The sequence below is a fragment of the Coffea arabica genome, chromosome 2c (genome assembly GCF_036785885.1).
Source record: "Coffea arabica cultivar ET-39 chromosome 2c, Coffea Arabica ET-39 HiFi, whole genome shotgun sequence".
Taxonomy (NCBI): Eukaryota; Viridiplantae; Streptophyta; class Magnoliopsida; order Gentianales; family Rubiaceae; genus Coffea; species Coffea arabica.
This window is the reverse complement of record NC_092312.1, coordinates 9,027,544-9,044,350: the sequence shown is the minus strand read 5'-3', so window position 1 is coordinate 9,044,350 and position 16,807 is coordinate 9,027,544. Positions and strand designations below refer to the sequence as shown.

The window sequence follows — 16,807 nt, the reverse complement described above, 5'->3', positions numbered from 1 at the left end:
CTTACTTTGCTCTATCTAATTGATGAACCTAATACACAGAAAAGTCCCCGTGGTTTCAAAACATACAACATGACACTTCATATTTTGAACTAAATTATAAAGATGACAAAATCCGTTAAACTTAACGGAAATGGACGAAATGATCAAAATGCCCTGATATAATTAAGCAAAAGACACCTCAAAAAAATCATTTGTTTTATTCTCTAAATAGAAAGAATTGAGGGTTAAGGGGTAAAATAGGTATATTTTAAAAAACTAGGAACCTGTTTAGGAACCCGTTGCAAAACTGTTGCAACCACGCAAGCATAAGCGAAGGTTTTAAGATTCTAATATTGAACAACCAAGTCGCTTTCATACCCTTTTTTTCCTTCAAAAAAAATACCACTTTTTTTTCATTTTTAAAATTTTAAACCTCCTACTTCAAACTGCAAGATCCAGGGTTAGAACGTGAGACCTAGGTTTTGGAGGACACTTCCTGCCATTGAAGTGAATCCGAGTGGTTAAATTTCTTTATATGTTTTATGATACAAAAAAAAAAAAAAAAAGATATATGAATTTTATCTAATCGATTCTACTACGGAATAAAATGCAAGTGTACATATGATATCTTACAAGGGATTGCATTGATATTGAAGTCTATATATACCGGAACGGTTCAACAAAGTTTCTGCATGGCGCAGTGCTTGATTAGTGAGGAGCAATTACGTACATCAAAATTAGTTTGTCCTCCATAAAGTTCAAAACCCAAATTAATTAGGGCAAAGCCAATACTTCCGTAGTTCTACTTCTAGTCCCTTAGAAAGAACATAAATTGCAAAGCATTGTGGGCATCAAATATGCTATGCCCAGAACAAAATAAGAAGGAAGAATAAAATAGGAAATGTTAATCGATTAAAATCAATTAGTACAATTATGAAGTTGTACATCATCGCATAAAGCCGTATCTATATGAATATGGCAATACTAGTATCCCGTTTATTACAATAGAGAACTCAAGAGTATAGTAGTATAATTAAGATACTATCAGGTTACAAGATCACAAGAGCAGTGTTGTAAATACGAATCATCAACCAAATCAAGCAATGTTTATCCTCATTGGGGAATAGGAGCAATGGGTCCCAAAAGATCACTGCAGAAAAGCCATCTTGAGTAGCTAATGGCTTGGTTGTGCAACTGGCGAACTACTTGGTGCATTGGACTTTTCAAGTATTCCTGTAAACAGCATCAGTGAAAAAGCAATTTTAATGAATGGTTTAGATGAAATGCGGTATTAGGACCAAGCGGCAATTAGGCACAAGCTGAAAGGCAGTTTCACTGACCACATAGGAGGACGTTTTCAGGGGGTGGGTTTTCCTTGCCAGGGTTGGGATCAGGGTCATTTACCCTGATGTAAAGTTCTTGTCCCAGATACCAATTTTTCAAATGCTCTGATCTTAGGTTCCACATTCCAGGATTGTCAAGGAACACATACACTGCTGTCCATCTCTGAGGGTACACTTGCACAGTGGATCTAACAACAGGATCAAAGAGGTTGTATGAAGCTCTTGATTCAGGTGTCCAATCTCCCTCACCAAATCTGAAAATTTAGAGAATTTATCATCTATTCCTGTTATGATTCAGAAAAAAATAACAATACTGCAAAGTCCAAAACATGTGATGGTACAAGCAGCTTACCCAACTACATAGAACCCAAAGCCATCCAAGTGCCAAGAATCCACTATGCCTAGATCATTCTTGAGCACAATTTCTAGCCACCCTTTATGTATACCACTTACAACAGAAGCTCCGCATGCAGCTGCATCATTGATGGACTGAGTAGGAAATACATCAAGTTGGTAGACACCGGATCCATTAACAAATTCATCAGCAAGTTTAAGTGGAGTGTTTGGAGCGAGATATGACACGTTGTTCACTGCAAATCGTGGCAAACCATCAATTTCGGTAATTGATCCATGGAGAATAAATGTCTGTGACAGGGTTATATTTGTTATATTGAAGGTGCCTTGTGGATTAGGCCTTGCAGCTCCTGTGGTCAAGTTCCACCTGTTCAATTAAAAGGCATATATAGACAGCATAGGCATGAGATTCTGAAAAATTTTCATCGTAGATGTTGATTGACAATTCACTTGAGTAGCCATGATTATTCCTTTAAAGTGAACGAAACAAATTTTCAAATGAGAAAACTGCTAATTAACCTGATTGATTTAGCTTGACCAACTGAGAAATCAATGTCATATGGATCAGGCCCACTTGGTAGAGGTCCGCTCACTGTGTTAGCAGAATTGGCATAGTGTAGCAGTCCTTTTGCCACAAGGGGGCTACCATCACTTGCATTGAGTAACTTCGGAGTAGCCACCATGTAATAATCGGATTCATCTTGATCAGCAGTAACAAGAACAGAATAAGACTGACCTACATGAACGTCGAGAGACTCTAGAACTACTTGGTTTGTGTAAGATCCTTCAGTCTCAACCAATACCATTTGATGATTTTGAATCCTAAAGTTGAAACTGAAAAAACTTCCAACATTTGAAATCCTGAACCGATATGTCTTCCCTGCAATCATAAAAGTGGTTCTGATATTTATATTAAAAAAAAAAAAAACAAAGTGAAGGTGAGTTACGGAATCGGTAGATTGTCTCTTCACCTTTTGTGACAGTGAAAGACTCGTGTGTTTTTGAGTCAGGGTGTCCATAAGGTCCGTTTCCATTCATCAGCATTACATCAGGAACAGCACCATAGACAGGGAACTTGCGTTGTGTGGAAGATCTTATAACCTGAACCACATTCCAGAGGTTGAATGAACTAAAGGAGTGTACTTTTGTGCTCCAGTTTTATAATCTATTTAAATTTTATGTTGATTACCCTGTAGTCAACATTAAACCAGTCACCAATGAGAAGATCAAACTCAGCTTCTGGTTTTCCGAAGGGGACTGAAATTACCACCCGGTTGTTAACGCGAATTGGACCAAATCCTCCAGCAACCTTCTGAAAATTGATGGAGGGGAAGTAGGTGAAAGTTCCAATCTGATCTTTGGTCTGAAATACGTAAGTCCAGTTTGTGCCAGGTAGAATGGGGCAGTTGGTGCCTGAAACTCCATCTTGCCATGAATTTAATCTCTGCTGTATGCCATTCCTGGGCAACCACCAAATTAAATCAACTTAAGCATCCAAATGGTAGGTTAAGATTAATATTCTTGCTGCTATTAAACCACAATATGCAGTAATGTTTCTTAATGCAGTGACGCCTTGATTTGGTCTGTAATCCTGTCAAAAGGTTAGAACATGCTTCAACTAAAAGCAGAAAGTACGCCAGGCATGAAGATCATACCATGTTATAAGGAAAGGTTCGTCCAGGTCGTTGAAGACATTCACATGAACAAAATCATTAGTTGTGGCATTGATGAGAGGTCCTGGAAACATTCCATTAATAGTTATAACCTGCAAAATACATCAATCTATGCAGTTAACAAACCAATCTACAAATGTCACACGACTGCTATTCAGTATGAAAAGTTCTAGCCACCTACAGGCTGAGGAGATGAAACTGGTTTAATGGTGGAATCCAAAGAAACCACCCACTCATGATAGATGTCAATGCAATTTGTTCTAGCAAGAAGCACAGGAAAAACTATAGCACATGTAATTAGCCACCTGCAGTGGCTCAAAGTTGCCATTTGAATGTAATCAAGTACTTTTCTCTAAATTCTTGTCACTCGCAGAAGATTAAACAAGGTTAATACAACTTATATGCGCATAACAAGAAGCTTCTCTTTCAGAAAATAATCATCTAAGTGAAAAAATGAGCAAGAAGAACCAAACAAAAGTGAGAATATCAATGCTGCTTTGTCCTCACTATAGTATAAAAGCCGGCAAAGTGAAGATCATGGAGCACTGGTGTTTCTTACTTCTTAAATTCTTCAGAAATTCTAGTCATTTTGTCCAGCTATATTTCTAGTTGATTCCATAGTATCTTTGAATGCTTCTGCTGTGGCATATCATATCCGAGATTCGCAAGGCTAAAAATCTCATGATCTTCACTTTCCCGGAAACAAACAACATAACGTTTGATATTGCCCATCTGTTTTCTTGCAGTTGGAGTTTTTTCCCGACTGGCAAATTGTAAAGCTTGACAGTTTCAAACACTAGTCACATAATATAATTATGTCCTCGACCTTATTCCAAATCTCTCGATTATGATAAAATCATAAATTTCTGATATCCACTTTTTTGTATTCCGACTCAGTCAGGGATTCGATCCAGAATGATCAGAATCCCATCCAATTTACCCAAAAACTTGATTATTAGAAGAAACAAAAAGCAGACCAATAGCTTTGTCTAGGTAACACAGAATCCACAGTGTCCAAACCACATTTTTCTTCTCAGAAACTAAATGGATCGGCCAACAAAAAGATTTTTAGTACTAAATTTGAAGAAAGGAAAAAAAAACAAGAATAGACTGCTAATTTGCTGGAGAACATAGTTTACCAAAGTTTAAAGAATGGTAATAAAAGATTGTGCTAAAAGTGAGGTTTATTGTAGTGAACTACTGTGGATTTCAGCCCTACGGTTATAAGGTAATCAGACATCAAGATGAGTTTGTATTCCTGAAACTTAAGTCAGCCTCCTCAAGTCTATGTAAATATCATCTCATGCAAAACCAATCGATATTTGTATTTGGTCTAGTACTAATCTGGCCACCGTTTTACTGTTTGATTGACAAAAGAACCTAATTCTATTTCACTGCAGTAATGGCAAATTAACGTGCAATCAAGCAAGTGTAACAGATAAAAGAAGAGAAAAATGTTACGGCACTCTCTTTTGTACAAGCCATGATGATCAATTCATCACGTACTTGTATACATGGTTCGAAGACTCAGCCGAGGCCGGGTCTTCTCTGTCTCAGCCTAGTACGAGACGAGACCGCGATGAAACGTTTCCGAGATACGTAACAGACCGAGACGTCATCGTGAAAGGTTGAAATAGTTGAATCATATCGAGTCACTCCGAATCATCCCGAGTCAATTTGAATTTTTATTATTTTTACTAATTTTTTATTATTTTTGTTTATTATATTTTTTACAATTTTTAGAATATTAAATATTTCACAAATTCGTGTCTCGCCGAGACCGCGACCGATAGGTCGAGACCGATGTGAAACGGTCCCGCCGCGACCGCAACTTTGAACCATGCTTGTATATGAACAATGCTGTGTTTAGCTTCCGCTCGAGTTACATGACAAATTTTATCCTTCCAAAAAACGTGCTAGGTAATTAAAACTTGATGAATAAAAAAAATATCAAATTTACAAACCCTATATGCTATAAATGAACCTCATCTTGCTTTACAAACAACACCACTGGCACACTCTTCTTGCCTTCCAATGCTAACAACACCAAAAGGGATGCGAGTGTCTACATTTTACTTTTCCACCCATAATCATTTTAAGAACAACAATTACTTCTACTTTCAGCCTGGTAAAGCTGCTTATTTTCTAAAATCTGCTTCTTCACAGCTGTAGATCCTTTCTCCAATAAACTGGGAGCCTCAAATATCTGCAAGTAATAGAGCAGTTAGCGAAATTACTAAGCAAGAAAATACCACCCTTCATAATCACGATGGTAGCACCAAGAACTGATCAAAGTTCTTCAAAACTAATGGCAAACAAAAAGAGCCAAAATACAGTAAGAATTATACAGTTTTCAAAATTTGGAGCTGTTGTTTGAACACAATAGAGGTTAAAAGAATAGTCTGTAGTGCAAAGACACAACACCATCTAACCTCTTAGCTTAATAAATCACCTCGGCTGAGAGTCTTTCAGCTTAGAAATCTAGGTCAACTCTACCATTTTGCCCAATAATTATGTAAAGCTTGAACCATTTGCATTTTGTCATAAAATCCAGAATAAAAAAACAACTTTGAATCATGCAGAACATACACAAAAAAAAAAAAAAAAAAAAAACACACTCACCTTAGATATAAGTTCTTTAAAACACTGCTGCACATTTGCTCTGGTCTTAGCACTACATTCAAAAAATAAACATTTATGCTCCTGTGCCAGAGCCATGCCTTCTTCTACGGTTACAGCCCTCTCACAATCCTGAAAATGAGTAAAATGAGGACCTCCCATCCTTTTCAAATAACCATGACAGAACCTTAGAAAAGGATATTTGATGATTCTTATAGAATTAGTAAAGCAATTTCTATAAATATTTTCTTAAAAGGTCATTGCATATATCTGCACTGATTGATGCATTTTCTAGAAGTACACCGAATTTTTTGAAATCACCAGAATCTTTTATAGAAAGAAAGTTTAAATTTGTTAAAAATATCCTTCCTTCCAACTATATTGTCCAGCAGAATCTTAGACGGATCCTTTTGTGATGGCAGAGGTCGATTCTAATCTTAAAAATATCCTTCATATTAGTAACTTTGGTAGAATCTGAATACGTTAAAAAGGGTAGGCATGTAACTCACCCTATCGACTTTGTTCCCGACTAAGATCCTGATACAATCATGATTTGTGGAGTAAAGCTCTACTTCCTTTGCCCAAATTTCTGATAAGTTTGTGAAAGTCTCTCGCCTTGTTACATCATAAACTATAATGGAGCAACAAACATTAAAGCAGTTATCTTCACCAATTAGTGCAAAGACCCCCACAGAAAACCAAAAGGAGATAATATTAACATATCTTACAAGGGATGACTAAATATGTGGTAGTTGAACAACTTCTTACAGGATATTAAGCTTGTATATATTTCTAACTTGAACTCGAAAATGCTAACTGAAATCTTAGTGAAACCCTGGATTTCTTTCTTGTGTCTGCTCTTCAATCACTTGCACGCCCAAAGATGTACCAATAGATTAAAGAAACTAAAAACAAACTTGTCATTAAATTTAGACTAGAACCCTGCTTTGGAACAGAAGGGTGCTGGTCATCTCAGTTAATAAATATAGATTATGATGCAACGTGGCCACGAGGCTGGCATACTAAGTATGATATGAGAGCTCAAAGCCTCTTCATTGGTTTCTCTCCAAATCCAAACTCCTCAACTGCATGGTCTCTTTACGAACTATTACAGATTGTTCTAGCTCCAGAGGTTAGACAATTAATAAGATATGCCATCACCAGACAAACAGTTCATGCTAAGACATATATTAGCACCTCGGTCATATAAATTAAATGAACAAAGCACAACCTCAACTACTATTTGAGCTATGTAATCACTCAAAAAAGATTCAGGAAAGGGTTTGGTATCTTACCAAGTATAATTCCATGTGCCCCTCTATAGTATGAGCTTGTTAATGTTCCAAATCTCTCCTGTCCAGCTGCAGTGCACAAACAAAACATGCATTTACACCAGCCCTCTAAAAGAGAAAGACATTCCCATGTGACCAGAAACATTACGAGGGAACAAAAGAAGCGAGTATGCATTTCAAGAGTACAAAAAACAATTGTTTGCATTCTGGTCTGCGATCTAAAACACCAGATTCCATTTCTAGTCTTACAATTCTATTATCACATAGAAGTTTGGTTATGTAAATCAAGCATTATCCCTTGTTCCTCCGTCTCAATTATACCCTTAGCTTTGTAGGAGGAGATTTAGCCTACAACTGTTAGAGCACACAGCTTTTATGGGCATGACAGATGCTGCGTACAAGTCTTCCCATGTCAGTGCTTTGTCAAGCTCTTTCAAATTTTTTGGGTGGAATACTTTCGACAAGAAAAAGAAAAGCAGGGACGAATTCAATTGGAGTTGTGAGAACTGCTAATATGGAATAATATACAACGTTTATGTAACCCAATTACAAATCATATATGTAGATGAAATAGAAATGAAAAGCAGTAATATCTACAAGAACTCCAATTCAGCTTTACGTATAAAAACCTGTATCCCATATTGTTAGTTTCATTCGCTTCCCTCCAAACGTCAGCAGCTTTATCTTGAAATCTACACCTGCAGATGTTACATCATCAGCAAGACTTAATACAGAAAGATTGAATTCTGCCGTTTAAGGAATGAAGCTCGCCCAATTACACCTTATGTAAAGTTCATTACATCCCAAACAAAGAAGTGTATCATATACTCACGGAATTCACAAACCAAAATTTAGATAAATCAGAAAATTAGAAAGCAAGTATACATACCAAGAACTACCATAAACTTTTATATTGAATCCAAAAATCCGAACAAAAAAAAAAATGGCCCCTAATGGACAAAAGCTTCCAAGAACCAAGATTCAGTAGCTTCCAAGAACCAAGATTGAGTCCTCGATGAACTCAAAACTAATAATACTAACGATACTAAGCTTTAAACCAATAATTCAATTTAGTCGCTAAATAGATAAGCAGAGAGCAGACAGAAATAAAAGGAAGTGAGACTGATTGTACCAATGGTGGGGGAGAGATCTTGCAGATACTGTTGCGAAATAAAACTGAGCAGCAGACTGCTTTTGCCAACGCCAGAATCACCTATTAACAAAATCTTGAACGAGTAGTCATAACTATTACTACTGTTACTCCTACTATAATTCTTCGTCGAACCCATCTCAATTTTCTACGAACTTCGATCAGTACAGGGAGAAGAAGATCATCATTATCATCGAATTCGAAATCTTGAAGTTCTGGAGAAGCAGTTGGTATAGAGTTGGCTCCTGGGCTGGCCCCCGGCTGATGCGTGAGACAGGGAGTGAAAGAGAGGGAAATTTTACGAAATTCGGACAAACGTCGTCATTTCCTTGAGACGGTTGTAAGTTGTTTGCACACATGGCCGCATGAGGAGGACTTGAGGGTCCGGACCCACTTGACAATACATTGAACTCTTTTCCTCGCTAAACAACATATTAATTCAATCGACAGGCACTTTCCGATTTGGCCTCTTGTGAATCAATGAATGTGTCCGAGCTTTCGTGGATTTCATGGAATTGGAAAAGTCTCTTGGATCCTTCCTCGTCTTGGCATTTAATTTTGGGGATGAAAGATACTTTCATTTCATGCGTGGATTAATTATATTATCGTTTCAGGTTTGATCGTTTATGAGGATAAAGTACTGCTACTGCGTGTTGTATCTCAAGCAACAATAAGAGGGAGTTGTGTTGAACAATTCATGGGAATATTTGTAAGAGTTGATGTGGTAAAACACTGTGTGTAGATTCTAGGATCAAAATTTGTGGTTAGTTCAAATGCTAAGTCAAATCAAGTCACGCTCCGTCCTGATAGTAGCCAAATGTGACGATTTTGATATCTTCACCCAGCAGTTTAAACTACAAAAAATGGTGCTCTTATCCCATGCTGACGCCTTGTATCTTCACTGGATTTTGTAGCTCGATGAAACTGAAGCAGTTAAAGGGCTAACTGCCGCGCGATTCATTTGTTTTAATTGGTCCACAAAAACAGAGAAGCCCCTTTGACTTTTCTCTCTCCTACAAAATGTAACGAATGTACAGCAAAACCCTTTTGTCCAATCTCAAAAAGTCTAATGTTGCATCCTTTGGATTACGGAACTACAACGCCGGACTGCGATCTCTTGAAAGCGGGCAATCATCTATTTGGGCCAATCAAATCGAATCAGGAAACACAGCAACGGAAGTGGTTGCCGTACCCAATGTCTTAGTGGGCTGCAAGTCCTGAAATTCCAATGGTCCCATGCCTGCAGTCCACCACTCAAAACACCATGCAAATTGGCTGCTCTTCTTCTGACCAAAACCGTTACGGCGGCGTGAATGATTTCCGGGCAAAAGTATCAAGCGTTCAATGGCCCTTCTAAAAATCAAAGATTGCAATTTTTTTTTTCTGTTCTTCGTGAGCATATTTTTAAAATTATTATTTTTTATATCAGATATTAAATCGTTACAAAATAAAAATATATATATATATTTTACAAAAATTTCAAAAAATAACAATCCAAACGGGCTATAAATTCATCCCAATGGCTTTATCTGCAGTGCTTCGTATATCTTACTAGTGCTGGCAATTTTTTGTTCACCAATGCAATCAAACAAGAGGGGTCAATGTTGACGTGGATTGACAAAGAAATCATGATCATCGAGCATTTGAGTGCGGTCAGGGGTCACAAAATCTGGAGATCTTTATCGTTATCCAGCCGCAAAACGGCAGAAAACATATAAATAAAACGCCAACTTGGTCTGCTGCAAGCAATCCCAAGTCCCCAACAATAATGTTGTGCTACATTAATTGTCATTCATATGAGCGTCTTTTATCGTGCTAGCCAGATGTTTCAGTGACAAGTTAAAGATGTAAGTAACCCATTTAAGCCCAATCCCCCATCCACGAGTTTTTTTCTTTTTTAATTATTATCTTGGTGTTGAATCGTGGTCTTATCATGCTTGTGCAGAAACATCAGACTACTACTTTTTCATAGTTGTGATAAGTTTCCAAAAGATAACTTTGCAAGTGGCGAGTGTTATCCTATGCTCCTTCGCACGCTTCCAAAAATAATTAGAATTGATTTGGTATATGTTAGCACTCTTAAATACATGTCGTTTACTATCAATTTGCATTTAAATCTCATTTTTTTTGCACATATAAGGTACATCTAACCTAAGGATATCAATAATATATACAGTGTCAATATACAAAAGATTAATCCAGACAATGATCCATTTGAATATACACTTCAAATCATGGACTAGTTTGTCATTTAAGTAGTTCTTTATCCGGAAAAAAAAAAAAAAAAAGTTGTCGTGGCTTCAAATGTTACCTTAAAATGTTACAAGTTCATTTGGTGAGCTCCATATTTTTAAGATCCCTGTAACTAATCCTATATATCTGACATGCAATTTTGGTCGAAGGGCTTAGAGGGCATCATATTTTTAATGAATTTTTCTAACAGATATCCATAAGACATTCATCTAACTTATTAATAGATACATATATTAACAATTATTACCCTCCCTTACATTTATTCATTTTTTGTAATTCATTTTGTATTTTAAAAAAATAATACCTGAAATATAATTTAACACCAAGATTGACTTATGAGCGCCCGTTAGATAGATTTTTGTTTTTTTTTTTTTATGTGCAATGAACGCTTGGCCAATTTCCTTAGCCGAGATATTTTCAAGTGACAAATGGGCTTTGTGTGATTACCCTTTTTGACCGTTATTTTGGTCGCTGCCCCCCTGCTTTAATGTGTTGCGACTCTGCCTCGTGAGTTCTTGGGGCCCATCTCAGAGTGGAGGGCCACGAACCATTAATTCAATCACACGGATGATCATTTGCCTTGCCTTGCATCTGTTGGGCCAAACAGAAAAATGTTGCTCAAAGTAGAGCCCAATTCCTAGAGCGTTGACGAGTAATTTGCATTACTCTGAGATTACAACTTTGCGAGTGCCAGCATTTAATCAGATTCTTTCTTTGTCATAATTATCAATAATATTATCATGCAAAAATAACACACACCACTGCTCTAGTCTTTTTCTTCTTTCGAGCGCCTTTTCTTTTTACATTTCTAAAGTCCAAATCTAAACATTTCTAAAGTCCAAAGAAGTAGAATCTAACCACTTGAAACTATATATATTCTTCTATCTAGAAATGTGCTAAATATTTTAGCCTTGTCTTTTATTCCACCTTATAAGTATTGATACAAAATATTTATCTTTTGACAATATCAAGGTAGATTAAATAATTGATCGAGGGTTTCATGCCTCGCCCAGTCAGGATTCGAACTTGACTGCCAAATTTAGTGATAAAGCAGGATTTTTTCTGGGGAAGGGGTGGAGGGGGGGAGAGGGGAAGAAAAAAAAAATTTGTTTCGATTGAGCATTATTTCCCCAATTTTCAATACACATTTTTATCTTCCCAATTATCTTTTTATCTTACATACATCACGTCACAAAAAGTGATACAGTAAAAATATCCCAAATAACTTACGATCCAAACAAACCCACTAGTGATAAAAAAAAAAGGTAATTGATCACTGTAAATAAAATAGGAAGTGGTAACATAAGAAAAGAAAGGGAAAAAAATATCATATAAAAATGTTCTCTGATTGGATGACAGGGTAGATTGATTTACCTCTTTCTGTATAGACCAACAATGAATGGAAACACTTTAAAGCCGAGTGACTTAAGCACACGTGAAATTAGGGTCATCTAATACTGGTTTACAGTTGATTAATTGTTCCAATCAAATGATACCAAAAAAAAAAAAAAAACGAAGTTAAAAAAAAAAAGAAAGAAAGAAAGAGAACTGAACACGGCCAGCTTTCATATTTTTTCTACATCGGCGATGGCGGGCGTAAACCTTTTTCCATTAACGTGCCCCAGCGTCGAACGTGTTAGATCAAACGACAAAAGAAATCTCCTGCGATTTAATTTCCGTATTTGAGCAATAAGTATGATAGCTAAAGCTGAAATGATTTTGCATTTGCAAGTTATATATAAGCTTGAATTGGAAGAAAAGGGATGGGCCCACGGGACCACGAAGGGAAGTTCCTTGTTCAACAAGAAGGTCTTTACTTTTTATCTGGATTATAAACAAACAATTGTCCCGTGGTTCTTGTTCCGGGAGAGAAGTTGACTAAAGCCCCAGTAACTTGCCAATGCAATTATAATTTATAGCACACAAGTAAAGTAATCTTTCTTTTTTTTTTTTTTTTTTGCCTTTCTCAACAAGTAATCTTTTTTAACCAGGACTGAAATTTCTATTTCGTTCAAGGAATAAAGCCACGCTTCTTTCGTGTAGCATCATGTCATCGCTACCCCAGCCAAAGTAAAAGAATTTCTCTCTTTATTTTTCTTGGTTGCTAATTAAGTTAATACTATCTTACTCCTACAAGAAAGTTTGGACATTGGTCCTCGTGGAATTGGCTGGATTACGTTTCTTTTCACTCAAAATTTTGGTAGTCTTTACGTTTTTTTTTTTTTTTTGAAGGATAATCTTTACGTTTTCAATGATGAACTGCCATTTTATGCAACTTTATACTGATTAACTTCTAATTTCTTCTAATAATTAGCTTCAATTGGAGATTTCTTCTGATTATTGGCTTCAATTGGAGTATATGGTTTTAAAAGGGTAGGGCCTGGTGTCACAAGCACGCTAATATGCATGAGCTTCTTTCGAAACTGCTCTATGGTTTTTTCAATTCTCCTTTTTCTAGAGGCTAAAGTTGATATTTCACAAATTAGAGATCCTAGTTTCAAATTTTCTTACTCTCTCCCCATTTCTTAAATCTTATCTCTCTTTTGCTGACCAAAAAAAAAAAAAAGTCTTCATCAATGATAAGGTCAGGAAACTTGCTTAATATTTCAAGGAATCAGGCATTGCACGAAGTAGCAATTGCCTGGACAGTGGAGTTTAGTAGGTTTTCCCCTTAAGTTGGTTGATTTTCAAGCATTGTTAAAAAGGCATTGCACGAAGCCGGAGTATAAATTTCTCGAATACCAGGTGATTTGGATTTTTTTTGTTTTTGTTTTTTGCTTTTGGCCACAAAGAGAAGTGATTAAAAAAAAAAAAAAAAAAAAAGGCCTTATAGGGCCTTGTTTGGAAAAGAATTTTTTCATCAAAAAATCTCTACGTTTTTCATAAACACATTTATCGATTACCTCTTTACCTTACGTATATCAAATTAATACAGTAATTAAATTTCTCAACGTCATGGCACTGCAAAAGAATTTCTCGATGTGCCCCGCGAACAACAGCATTACCCAAACACGCACCGGATATGATGATCCCTAACTTAAATGGTCCAAAGATGCCAGAGAACTGCTCTCCAGTCTCCTGGGGCCAAGTTGTTTAATACATCAAAGCAACGGGCGTAAAGTTTGGGGGTAGAGATATTTCAAGGATTGAATTAGCAGAGTTGAAATTTGGAAGGAGATTTAAGACAAATTGAGATTAACCTGGCAATCTGTGCATGTGATATCAAATTAATTTCTAATATATGTTGTATACTTGTGACAAATAGAATGCAAAAAGTTTTACATCAGTTGAATGTTAATGTGTTATAACTTATATTTAGACTCTTGAACAGTTAACTTGGTGAGCAAATTAACCAATTACAAAATTAAAAGTCCGTTTGGGTTGCTTTTTTTTTTTTTGAATTTTTATTAAAAAAAATTTACTTTAATAATTTAATGTTTATAAAATAAAAAAATTAATTAAAAAATGTTCTAAATTTTTTTTTTTGAAAAAAATGACAATCCAAAAAAAAAAACCCCCCATAACGTTGTGTATTACCAAATTGTTAGATCCACCTCCACTTGCGTGCGTTCCTGTTTTTTACTTCAATACATACCAACACCATACCTATCCTGCTCCAACAACATGTCAAAAACCCATAATAAACGTTATGTGTTATGCAGACGCCATTATGCCCACTTGTTTCATGTCTTTTCTGATGGCTGACACAAGTAATTTTCACCCATCTTAATCTACACGCATATAAATGAACTTGTTACGTTTCTATCTTCTTGATTAAATCAGGACATTACAGCTAATTATTTACCAGTGCTTTGCCTTCTATATTTTTACGGGATAATATCAGAAACCTCCCTTAAAGTTTCTCTTAATGTCACTCGGCACTCCTAAAGTTTTAAAAATATCACTTATCTCCTCTAGTAATGGTAAAAAGACTATATTAACTGTCACTTAACACATAATTCACAACACATCAAATAAATGGAGCTCAAAGTTTTTTTTTAAAAAAAAAAAAGAAATGAAAGTCACTTTTTTCTTTTTTCCCTTTGCACCATCATTTTCTCTTACTCATTTTTTGGATGATTATGCTGCAATATTTTATTTATAAATTATAATAAATTGAATTTTATTTATCTTTTATTTTTTGTGATTGTGATAAAGTGGGATGTGATTTATTTGCTTATTTTGAATTGATTTTTATAATGATTGATACAGTTTAATGGTTTGAGCAAGAGTCGAGTAGATGTTAAAAAAAAAAAACATATAACTGCATAAGAAATCGTTTTGTGAGCATGTAGAGTTAAATTGATACAAATGTGTTTCTTTTCAAATATCTTTTTTTTTTTTAAATTTATATTTTTATGAGGTATAACATTATGATGTGATAGTATTTCAAGAGATTGTGCTTTGAGGTGATGATTTTTTTTTTTTTTTTTAAAGTGAACAAAGTGGTTTAGGAATATTTTTATTTAGAAGTGAAGGAAGTGGTATTTACGCTCTCCAATTAGCCTCTAGCACTTTTTAGAGACTATATATATATATATATATATATATATATATATGTTTAATGGATGAATCAGAATGCAAGAAACTAGAAAGGAGTGTGAATATCAATTTACTTAAAACAGACCGGCAAATAATTGAAGGTGTGCTAACTAATGAGCAGCACTGGCCACCTCCCCCGCCTTGCGAAATGCTGTGGCCGCGGCAGCTCTTTAGATTTCAACTTAGGACTTCTACAAGGATGTATGGACATGCGGGTCAGAATTAATGTAGCACGGCAACCAACATGTTCGACAAGCAAACAGGATGCATAGAGGTTTCTTAACGGACGGGCAATAGTTTTCTTTACTTGTACTCTTTAACTTTATTACACCAGCTTCAATTCATTCATACGTCGGTAACATTTTGGCTTCCTCCTGTTAACAATTATTATTATATCTCTCTATGATGGGGTACGATGACAACGGGATATTTTTTCTCCTTCCTTTCGCTTTAGCGTTTTGACTTGCAAGGCTGTGTCATTTTCAGGTGTGGCAACAAATACTCAAATGCCTAACACTTCACTTCAAGCTCATGAAACAAGTGTTTTTTCTTGTCTTGAAAGTCCGGATGTATGATACATCATCATCTGACTGGTGATCGATAATCAAGTGAATGCATTTGCCATGCAAAATAATTATTGACTTTTTGAATTTTCTTTGGCTAATGAATATCTCATAGGATAAATAAATTTAAAAAAAAAAAAAAGAACTAGTGTACGTGTTACCACTTACCACACCAAGAAAAATGAGAAACGGAAACTTTAAAAGAGAAAAGTCCAAAAAAATAATGGCCGTGTTAGTTGACTAGTAATGCGGCCAATCTTATCTGCACCTTCTTTATATATATATATATATATATATATATATATATATATATATATATATAGTTTGTTATATTTTGCCAGTGTGAACACTGAGGGGAGGTGAGGTGAGAACTGAGAACTGGGAACTGGGAACTGGGAACTGGGAACTGGGAAGAAGAGATGACATCATAGAATTGGGCCCTACAAGAAGGTGCCAAATTTTGTAGCATATTTATTTTATTTAGTGGTATTTATGGAGTATTTATGTTGCAAAATTCCTGGGCCCTGGGATTTTAGTGTTTTTTTTTTTTGCCAATCATCGCTATTTTATCAATATCTTATTTTATCCTAATTTATCTAAGAAGAAGTACAACTGAACCATAAAACAACTGAAGCATCATCGAATCAAATGAATGCATTACATACCCATCTGAATTATTTAGAAGAGTCATTTATTATGACAATTAATGAAAGGTATGATTTGAAATTTTGACCTCCCGTTCTACCAAGCCTTGAGAGGTTGAGCTTGGTGGTGTCCCTAGCCCAAAGCTTGGTGGGATTTTAGTGTTGTTGTTTTGGTTTTTTTGTATTGTGTGTGGGGGGGGGGGGGGGGGGGGGGTTGTTTATGGATGGACACTTGGCTGTATTGACAACTAGTCTAGTAGTAATAAGTTGCAGAGCAGTAACTTTTGATAATGGAGATTGGACTGGTGATGCTTTAGTCCGGTCTGAGGGTCAAATTTACTTTCCACCTGTTGTATCAGTATAGACAGCTTGCTCATGACTTGTGTTGTACTCTT

General features: G+C 35.8%; 2 protein-coding genes across 2 annotated transcripts; both read right to left on the bottom strand.

Annotated features, from left to right (window-relative positions):
• Nucleotides 1-933: 933 nt before the first annotated feature.
• Nucleotides 934-3,736, bottom strand: LOC113728513 (monocopper oxidase-like protein SKU5). The gene is made up of 8 exons (XM_072077213.1): nucleotides 3,531-3,736; nucleotides 3,332-3,441; nucleotides 2,866-3,136; nucleotides 2,648-2,777; nucleotides 2,196-2,556; nucleotides 1,675-2,043; nucleotides 1,320-1,576; nucleotides 934-1,212 (listed from the first exon to the last, which is right to left on the bottom strand). The coding sequence occupies exons 1-8, from the start codon at nucleotides 3,675-3,677 to the stop codon at nucleotides 1,154-1,156; spliced, it is 1,704 nt and encodes a 567-aa protein (XP_071933314.1). The 5' UTR covers nucleotides 3,678-3,736; the 3' UTR covers nucleotides 934-1,153.
• Nucleotides 3,737-5,270: 1,534 nt separating this feature from the next.
• LOC140034995 (ras-related protein RABC2a-like) lies at nucleotides 5,271-8,700 on the bottom strand. The gene is made up of 6 exons (XM_072074150.1): nucleotides 8,393-8,700; nucleotides 7,890-7,958; nucleotides 7,264-7,329; nucleotides 6,478-6,599; nucleotides 5,972-6,100; nucleotides 5,271-5,555 (listed from the first exon to the last, which is right to left on the bottom strand). The coding sequence occupies exons 1-6, from the start codon at nucleotides 8,547-8,549 to the stop codon at nucleotides 5,445-5,447; spliced, it is 654 nt and encodes a 217-aa protein (XP_071930251.1). The 5' UTR covers nucleotides 8,550-8,700; the 3' UTR covers nucleotides 5,271-5,444.
• Between the last annotated feature and the right edge of the window lie 8,107 nt (nucleotides 8,701-16,807).

Coding starts and splice junctions, on each gene's coding strand:
- LOC113728513 (XM_072077213.1), bottom strand. CDS start 3,677: ATGGCAACTTTGAGCCACTGCAGGTGGCTAATTACATGTGCTATAGTT. Junction 2,778..2,865: donor GGTTTAATGTTGACTACAGG/GTAATCAACATA, acceptor AATGTGGTTCAG/GTTATAAGATCTTCCACACA. Junction 2,557..2,647: donor GTCTTTCACTGTCACAAAAG/GTGAAGAGACAA, acceptor TTATGATTGCAG/GGAAGACATATCGGTTCAGG.
- LOC140034995 (XM_072074150.1), bottom strand. CDS start 8,549: ATGGGTTCGACGAAGAATTATAGTAGGAGTAACAGTAGTAATAGTTAT. Junction 7,959..8,392: donor AGATCTCTCCCCCACCATTG/GTACAATCAGTC, acceptor TAACATCTGCAG/GTGTAGATTTCAAGATAAAG. Junction 6,600..7,263: donor GGCACATGGAATTATACTTG/GTAAGATACCAA, acceptor GCTCCATTATAG/TTTATGATGTAACAAGGCGA.